The 9,701-nt window shown below is 32.7% G+C and overlaps 1 protein-coding gene across 2 annotated transcripts; it reads left to right on the plus strand.

The window, feature by feature from the left end:
- On the plus strand, positions 1-9,701 carry LOC132742371 (bacterial dynamin-like protein). Of its 2 annotated transcripts, none has more exons than XM_060730751.1 (6): positions 1-494; positions 1,005-1,242; positions 1,961-2,277; positions 2,664-2,810; positions 3,133-3,464; positions 3,671-3,807. In XM_060730751.1, exons 1-5 carry the CDS (start codon positions 237-239, stop codon positions 3,418-3,420), a joined length of 1,248 nt encoding a protein of 415 aa, XP_060586734.1. In that variant the 5' UTR covers positions 1-236; the 3' UTR covers positions 3,421-3,464; positions 3,671-3,807. The 2 variants fall into 2 exon arrangements, with proteins under 2 accessions (XP_060586734.1, XP_060586733.1); XM_060730750.1 differs by lacking the exons at positions 1-494; positions 1,005-1,242; positions 1,961-2,277; positions 2,664-2,810 and adding exons at positions 4,547-5,489; positions 5,724-5,832; positions 8,304-8,532; positions 8,864-9,701 and having other exon boundaries at positions 3,325-3,464; positions 3,671-3,869.

A 9,701-nucleotide genomic window follows, 5' to 3' on the forward strand; every position in this document is an offset into this window, starting at 1 on the left:
TAGAATTAAATCGGAAAAAAAATTTATGATAAAGCGGATAAATACAAAATAATGATATTGATTATTTATTTCAGTCATTTGTTAGCAATTCTGATAAAATCTTAAACCTACATTATCTAAAATATTGTAATCTCAGTGTAGAAGTTTTACCTGAATGCGGCACTTTAAAAGGCAGAGCATAAAATAACCCAATTTAGATTAAACTTGGATATTGATAAATCAAACCGGTGGAAAATATGACGGAAGAAGGCATTGGTGGAAAACAGTTTGCTGTTACCGATGCCAAAAATGAAGATGAAAAGACGCAAATAAAGACTGAAATAAATTCTACGTTAACGCTTGAAGCTATAGATAAATTGAAAGATGCAATCAGTGCTATGGAATTGGCTGAAGATCACGATATCAATATTGATGAGCTCGACTCGGTTGATGAAATACAAACACGGCTTAAATGTCACGTTAAACTTATAAATGAAGGAAATCTCAAACACAAGGTAAATTATTTAACAGACAAATAAAGTATTGTTCCAGTTCTCATTGATTTATTATTTGACAAAGTTAGTGTTTTAGCGTTACTTACTTGATTGTATTCATTAGTTAAAGAATTATTTTAAGAACATTAATGAGATTTTATTATAATTTTGTTTATTTTCAAATAATTTGATAAACCAGTCATGACGGAATACAAACATGTTTACGTAATTACATAATTCTAACAGCAATGCATGGTGTTATTTACATATCATCGGCGCACATTTTTCTTCTTATTTCTCTTAAAATGTTTTCGGTTTTACACTAAAATATTCAAACAAACGAGTTACTTTTATGGTACATGAATAATAAAATTGTTTTACGTGTTGGGCAGGAAATTGATCCTTATTATTTGTAATAAAATATTAAATGACTTGAAACGTTTTATGTCTTCAAAAACAAATTTATACCTTTTCCTAGTACATCATTTCTTCGTTTTATTTAAAAAACTTATTTTTGCATACTCATTTTAGATGGATGATCAGCTTAAAGAACTTGGGGAGAAAGACATCTTAAAAAGGCAATCTTTATCTCGTATTATTGAAGAAGTAAAGAATATATTTGCACAAGGTACGAATTCCAGCGCTACTAAACGCCAAGAACTAATGGAAGATTTACTTAACAAGGATGGAACAACCGATGATATAACACACGATTGTGATCTCCGCCTTACCAGTCTGAAAGAAAAAGAATGTGTAATTCTTGTATCAGGTATGTTTTCATTTATTTTAGGTAAATTATGTTATATCTCAACAATAAAATCATCGACAGTATAAAAGGGGCAGATGATAAAGAATCTATGAAGTGACCATAAAACTGACTTTACTTCCTTACCTCGTGTAAGCACAATTTTACGAGTTCGACTATATTTGATAAAACTCAATTTTGCATGAATGTTCACTGCTCTTGGAATCAAATGGTATATTGTCGTTCGAACTACACTGTGTCCATTATGCTACTAAAGACAATATTTATAGCTCTCCTTCAAATGATCTTAGTTTTATTTTATGTCTTTAAAATTAATTCTGGAATGTTACCGGAAAACATATCAAAATTAAGTGTGTTAAATGGATTTATTTCCTACGTATGCTCCATTATTTCAAAGGCAGCTGAACGGAATGGTATTGTGATACACACTTAATATTATTTGGGAACCATACGCCGCTTTTCATAGAATGGCACGGAGGTGTCACATTAAAGGTTCCATGATAACCGTCGTATGAACACATCTGCGAATGTTTCTAAATTCAAAATATTGCCATTTTATGTTTAAACGTTGAATTCTGCTTGAGCCGGTACTAAAGGGCGTTGACGGTTATTTGCACTTGCAGTGCCGTCAATGACCAGGCTCAATCAAACCGAGCCTAAAACATTTACAATTTTGCCAATTTTGGCTTTCTTTAGGGATTCATTTTTTCCTATTTTACAGGCGAGTCGTCGGCAGGAAAATCTAGTCTTCTCAACTTACTGCTCGGTGAGGAGATTCTTCCTTCTCATATGCTTCCTTGTACCTCATGTATCACAGTAATAAGATATCATTCTTATAAATGCGCAAAGGTAGTGTATAAAAACGGCGAGGTTGAATCTATTCCGAACTTGGATAAAGAGGGACTTCAAAGACTACAACAAAGAGCATATTTTTCCAATGCAAAAAACGGAACAGATGAACAAGGGGTATATAAAAGAAGAAAAGAAGGCCACGAAGTTGCAGAAATTCAAGTTTATTTGCCCATTACAATGTTACATGTAAGGTTAATATTAAACTCATATAGTATAGGGCAAATAGGTTAAAATTAAACTCATATAGTATATTGAACATAAATGTTTCTTTTTTCGTTTAGAAATAAAAAAGCACGTTTACCACTTTGTACATATTATTTTGGACAGACAAAAATCTTTTATTAACGGCTGTGTTTCAATATTAAAAAACAACAAGAACTTGTTTGGAAATACAATAAATGAATTATGTTTTATGAATACGATTTGGCTTTGCTCAGATTTCTTATGAGGGTGGACAATATAAAAATGCCGATTGTTTGACGCAATTGACATTCTGTTTTATTCTACTCAGACGGAATGGCTGTCAATAATATGTTAAAGTATAGATATAAGATGTTGTATCGATATTTCAGTCCGGTCTTGTGTTTGTTGATACCCCAGGAATTGGAGAAAATGAATTTCTAGAGAACTATTTGATGGAATATATAAGATCTCATCAGATACTTGGCTTTGTATACATCATAATGACTGACAATGCTCTAGGGATAGCGGAGGATAGGGTAGGGTTCTATAAATCATTGGAAAAAACACATAATATGTTGCATATGCATGTATATATTACATTGTAAATCATTTTGGCAATTCATAAAAAACAATTTATTGAACACAATGATTATCAGATCTTCTATACATATTAGCTGAAGATAATTATGATCAATCCTTTCTCCTGAGCACTTTCATACTATTATTTTAAATGTTATTACTGTCAACTCTTAAGGCTGAACGGCTCATGTGAATTAAATATTTGAAATAAAATCACAAAGCACAATTCAATATTTACCGGTTAACTAACGAAACCTTGTTCAATTTTGTTTTGTACAGCTCGTTAACCTAATGAGCCTTATAATCAAGAGTCAAAGAAGCAGCAACGACGTTGTGAAGTTTAATCCAAAAGCAGCATTGTTTGTCTGTAACAGATGGGACATGGTGCCACAAGAGTCAAAGAAAGCCGTGCGGGAAAACGCTCTGAAACAGCTTGAGAAGGCATGGCCAGACTTTGATTCATCTCACGCAGTTTTCTTTTCGACATTTAAAGCTAAGCAAGAGATTGGCGTAAATAAAGGATATGTAACTGAAGAATATGTCGCGTTGATGTATGGATTGATGTAACTCGTTGAAGTTTCCCTAGATAAACGCATCAAAGCCTCATACAGGTACTTACGTAGTTTACGTTAACATTCACATACTTTTGCATTTTCGATTTTTGAAATAAATACCTTGAAAATGAAAAGGTTAGCCGCTAAATCTCTTTCGTCTTTGTTATAACATTTTACATTAGAAACAACATTTTCAACACCTTTCAACAGAAAGGTTCTTACGATTTTGATGAATCTTAACGTGATGTCACCATATTTCAAAGGTGGATAGGGACTGTGCTCCAAAGAAGTGTCCACTACCTACAGACAATTTTTCACAGACTTGACATGGGTGACAAGGAGAGGCAAAAACAAACCAAGCAAGTTTTAGAGAAGCTGAGTATATTGAGTAAAAAGGCAGATTCGGTGATACTGTCACTCTACAACGAAATGGACGTTGCTGTGGAAGATATTTGCCATCAGGTATAACACATTATAGTTCACAGTAGATTAAGATCTACTCCTAACTATATAAATGTATAATTCTTTACATGGGATTTTATCACACATATAAGAATCTTACACCGGCTTCAGATACATATCGGAATATCTTACTCGAAAGTGACTATTTATGGCTATGATGAGGCTCTGTCGAGTTTCCGATTAATAGTTATCCGAAAGCTAGAAATTTGATTGTTTGATTCATTTTCTTGCATATTACCTATAAATCATATTTCGAGGAAAAGTGACGAAAACTAATATTTTCATTTAGTACTTCTTTCTCATAGCAGCGAATGAATTTACAACTTCATACATAACGGCAAAATAACGTCATCTTAAGAACGCAATTCATTCATTAAAGACTGGCGGGGAAGATGTCATTTATAGCACACGACCTTGTCTTACAGGGGGGGGGGGTCAGATAAGCTTTTTTTTGGCACCGGTGTAAACAGTAGATAACCCTGTCTTATAATGCAAGAATTGGTTGTTTGTAATTACAAATAATCTCCGGAAAAAACAGGTATTCTCGTTTCTAACATGATAAGTTAAAACATACAATATTTGAATCATGAAAACTTCCCTATTCTGAGCTGCTTGCATTGTTATTTATCAAGTACATATAAAACTAGTAAACATATAAACACATACTTTTTATTTAGGTAAGAAATTATTTACATACTACACAAGCCAAAACAAAGTTAACAACAAAATGGGGAGAAAAGGAGGGAGAGTTGCCTGACTTGAACTCTGCCTCAGGGACATGGTCTTGGATAAAACGGCATATCGATACAGCCTTTGATGATCGTCTGACGGACCTGCTTGAGGAATGGGACGAACAAACACAATTTATTCCGTTGCTTGAGAAAAAATTATCACGTGAAGCTAAACTCAACTTGTGTGAACTGGAAAGCGATCTTGCTGCTGTTGAATATGGTGTGCAACATAAAGATAATATAAATTTATATAGAGCTCCAAGTATTACTTTACTTTCCGGTTTATGCCAATCATTAGAAAATTTGACAGAAGAGGATCTCCTGGATAGAGATGTACCTAAGAAACTTAGACACAGGTTAAAATTATTCATGACTAAAGCAATCCGGAAAAGGCACGATGAAACGAAACTCAAAGAATATAAACATAATCCTGGTAAAGTTGCTCAAATCCGGTCAGAGAAACTGCATGATTCATTGATGAAAAACAAAGATGACCGACTGGAAATGTTTGTCATAGATTTTCTTCAAAGACCATACAACTACATTAAAAGACTTGAAAATAAAATTCCAGGACTGATTAGTTCAAACAAGACGCTTCTTGAAAGATTTGAGAATGAATTTTTGGCCGAACAAAAATACAGAGCCCAGTACGAAAACATGTTGATCAGCATAGAAAGAATTCGAAGTGATTTGATACATTATGGTGAACATAACTTTTCTGTAAGTGACTTTGAGGAAAAAGACGTAAAAATGCATGTCCAACTTCCCCAGGGTGAACCAGCATGCAAAGGTATGATAAGGAGGCCTTCTATGGCAGTATTGATGAAAAACGCATCTGTCATGCAAAAAGACAACAATTCAGAGATACCGCATGGGTTATGGCACTTGGGTAGGAAAATTCTCCTTCATTTATTCAACGGATTTTAATATGTTTTTTCAATAGCAATTGCATAATTAACCATTTATTGTAGTGTCATCAAAAAATTATCAATTTATCAAACTTAAACATTGATAATTCATGTTTCATAATATATATATAGCACAAATCAACAAATAAATTGTAATGATGTGTCTTCAAGCATTATACCTTATATAAGCATATTTAGCATCAATCTTGTTACAGTACATTTGGGAGAAATAACTAAAGGCAGTGAAACACAATACGTTGCTGTCAAGATGTATTCAACTAATGCAGCAGTTAAAAATATTCCAATCGAAATAGCAAAATTAAGGTAAATCAATTTTGAATTATTTTGATATTTTTATTGAATTAATACGTTTTCAAAAATATAATCTGTAATTCACATTTTCAAATTGTCAGCAGTTAATTACCTGAAACTATTATTATATATCCATTATTTAAAACAATCGATGTTTCTTATTTATACCACGTAACTATCAAACATATATGCCGTAGGATTTACTAGTTTATATCTAAATACGGTATATTGGGGTTAATACTGGGTATAACGTGAAGGCAATTGTTGAATGTGTATGACCTTGTCATGTGTGAAGTCAAAGATTGAAATAAGGCAAAATATCAAAATTATATTTAAAGAGATAATTGGCCAGTGACGAAAAGTATAGCAGATAAACAATTGTATTCGTTCCTAAACGAAAATCTGCTTTGGCTGACGATATTTCCTTAAAAGTTGGGGAATCAGTAATCAATTAGAAACCTAGGAACTATGCTTGACACTCATCTAGAAATTAATACTCATGTGAACAGTGTCTCCCGACCATGCTATATGCACATCCGACAAATTGGTCATATAAGGCAATATCTTACGGACGACGCGGCAAAATCCTTGGTGAATTATTCAATTGCATCGAAACTGGACTATTGTAATGCCCTTCTAAATGGCTCTGCAAAGACAGTTCTTAACAAATTACAAATCGTTCAATATACCGCTGCACCCTTTAAAACCAAAACTCATAGGTATGTCAGCATCACGCCAGTGCTAAAAGAACTTCATTGGCTTCCAATACATCGATGTATAGATTATAAAAATCTTACTCACGTCATTGAAGGCCTTCATGGAGAAGCCCAGCAATACATCAGAAACTTGTTAAAAGTGTATATACCTCACAGACAATTAAGGTCCCTGTATGAATCGGTATTACTGAATGTTCCACGTTCCAGAACTGTAACATACGGTGATCGATGTTTTCATTTGCTGCACCAACACTTTGGAACACATTACCTTCAGAACTACGTGACTGTAAAACCCTCTCGTTTTTTTAAAAAAAGTTTTGAAAAAATCTTCTTTTAACAATTACCTAATATTATTCTTCTATCTATTTACACAAGTTTGTAAGTTTTACCGGTTTTATAAGACGTTTTAAACGTATTCTGTGTGTAGCAGCACACGGGTATATCTTATTTTTACCTTCATTTTGTATTTTCTTTTCTATTTTACGTTTTATCCCATACTTTTGTGATTGTTCTTTTATTTTGTTATGTACAGTGTCTTTGAACGTGCTCTGCATGAAAAGGGCGCTTTATAAATCTTGTTATTATTATTATTATTATTATACATCTAATAAATCTAACCAATCGACAATCTATTATTATTGTTATTCTATTGTCAATGTGATAATTTAGATAAGGGGTGTCAATGTGATATATTTCGGATTAACTGTTATATAATTATGATGTTTATTAAACAGATATTAATGATAAATGTAAGTTGTTACAATGTATAATTTGTTTAGGCAATTTTAACTGTCATTTTCTTGAACTCACAGTAAATGATAAATCGATAAATACTGTAACGTCGAAAAAGTATTCGTTGCATCAGTCAACTCGTAAAACTTATGTAGGTATACAACAAAACCATTCATGAATTATTACCTTTTATTCTAATAAAAATTGACAGGGGTCACATGGCTATTATTTATGATGGTGGTAGTGGTTGTAATTTTGGTGGTTTTATTGATGGTGTTGTTAGTAGTGATACTGGTTTTGTTACCGATAATGGTGGTGGTGCGGATGATGATATTGGTGGTGGTTTTGTTGGAGTGATGATGATGATGATATTTCAAATTAAACAAAAAATATAATAAAAAGTTTATTGTACATTTTACTGTACACAGCTTGAAAAGTCAAATTGAACTCACCTATCGGCCCGTCCAATATGACTTTTCAAGCTGTGTACTCGTCCAAATATATTCCCGTATTGTACAATAAAATGTATAATTACCTAAAGAAATAGTTTATATATTGCCCCTTCTTGATACAGCTGCATGGTAATGAGTCATACATATGTTTCTATGTTTATTATCTAGAAAATGATAAACATGTATTATCAAATTTATCAGACATTTTTAAAGAAAATAATATATTGATCAATAACCTTCCTTAACACTTCATTAATAATTTTCTTCAAGACAACAAAAGTCGTCAGTAGACACAAATAACACAATAATGATTGCTAAAAGGAACACAGAGGGGTTCTTCCATTTGAACGAGCAGTAGCAAAAACATGTCTATAGTGCAGTCTTGACCATCTAAGATTTCTTCATTTTTGCATTTACCTGACAATTGAATCGGGAACATTTTCCACTTTACATTTTTATATACTACTTTTATTTTTACAACACATGCTTGATGTTACTCATAAGCCTGTTGCGGTGACGCATTTTGTTTTGCACGTTTACTAATATATAGTTGAATACTATAACAATTATTGAATTGTTTCAGATGTTTGATGCACTCCGACGTGTGTATAGCAGAATTTCTAGGAGAGTTCCACCAACGAGATGCACCTACTCCGGCACTTATATTCGCTGGAAAACTGTGCTCCCTTCGTACATGCATGGACTCATCTGAAGTTAATACTAAGAAAACTCTTCAAGATGTTCTTGCCGGTCTACAGTATCTTCATTCCAAAGGTTTGGTTCATATGGATCTGACCAAAGACACCGTTACTGTAATTATAAGTTCATATATTTACACTATTGTCAAATAAAAAACAAAATTAACTGCTAAAGGTGATTTAACGATACATTTCACAGACGCAAACATATGCAAAGGCGTAGTGTTATAACTTTTTAAAAATTGATAATTGATAATATTAATTAATTAATAACAAAACGAATGACCGACTTTGATGGTTTGAGACAGCCCACTTGATAGACACGTCTTAAACAAAAGGAATAATACTCAAAATTTTCAATAATCCATCAAGTTTACATATTCTAATAATAATGTGTAATAATATGTATATTCTGTTGTGAAATCTGTTTTTAAACATATTCTAGGTATCGGAGAAAGGAGAAGTAAAGATGACAGGGTGTTGTTTGCCAAGAAAACCAGTATTGCCTAAGTCAGAGTTCGAAAGAGTTACTCCTGGATGGGAATATCTTGCACCTGAAGTTCTATGCGGTCAAATGTATGTTGCATGTGCAGATATGTACTCATTTGCTCTATTCACCCTGGAAGTAGCGAATAGTCGATTTAAAGTATTTTCCGATGTACCAAGAGATTCTATCAAAAACTTTTTGGAGTTATCAGCAAGAAAACATCTGGAACCAGTCGTCCAAAATTTAAATTTGGCTCAGTTAGTGATTGAGAAAATATTGCTATGTCTTGAAAGAGATATGTCAAAAAGACCGGATTCCTCGAGCATGGGAGCAGAGTTCAGAGGGAAACACACCCAGTCCAAAAAGAGTGTAGCCACACCAAAATCAATCTTTGCAAGACGTTATTCAGCTTCAGCAAAGAAGAAATAACCCAGCTATAAATGGTGAACTTATTATGTAAAGAAGCAATCAATTACATACTGTTTTTTGAGAGATTAATTAGATTCTTGTTTTGGTGTTCATGCAGAAGAAATTGTTAGATACCCGATACTTGTTTTGATGTACATAATAAGTGAAGAAGTAAGTAATAAGTTACATGTGACTGAGTACTTAATAAACGAAAATGAAATTAATTAGATACCAATTATAATATGCGAAACAAATGCATAAGACATAAATTAGAAATTATGGTGTACTCAATGAGTGAAAAAGGATGTAAGAAAAAATTTAAATAAGAAATTTATTTTGGTTTACAAAATAATTGAAGACAATATTTGATTCATTTAGCAAAGACCAT

This window comes from Ruditapes philippinarum, unplaced genomic scaffold (assembly GCF_026571515.1).
Source record: "Ruditapes philippinarum isolate M1 unplaced genomic scaffold, ASM2657151v2 ctg1363_1_1_1_1, whole genome shotgun sequence".
Lineage (NCBI taxonomy): Eukaryota > Metazoa > Mollusca > Bivalvia > Venerida > Veneridae > Ruditapes > Ruditapes philippinarum.

What these genes read in the sequence shown, in the direction of transcription:
- LOC132742371 (XM_060730750.1), top strand. Translation starts at nt 3,735, where the DNA reads ATGGGTGACAAGGAGAGGCAAAAACAAACCAAGCAAGTTTTAGAGAAG. An exon ending in TGGAAGATATTTGCCATCAG is followed by an intron (nt 3,870 to 4,546) that starts GTATAACACATT and finishes CTTTTTATTTAG; the next exon opens with GTAAGAAATTATTTACATAC. An exon ending in GCATGGGTTATGGCACTTGG is followed by an intron (nt 5,490 to 5,723) that starts GTAGGAAAATTC and finishes ATCTTGTTACAG; the next exon opens with TACATTTGGGAGAAATAACT.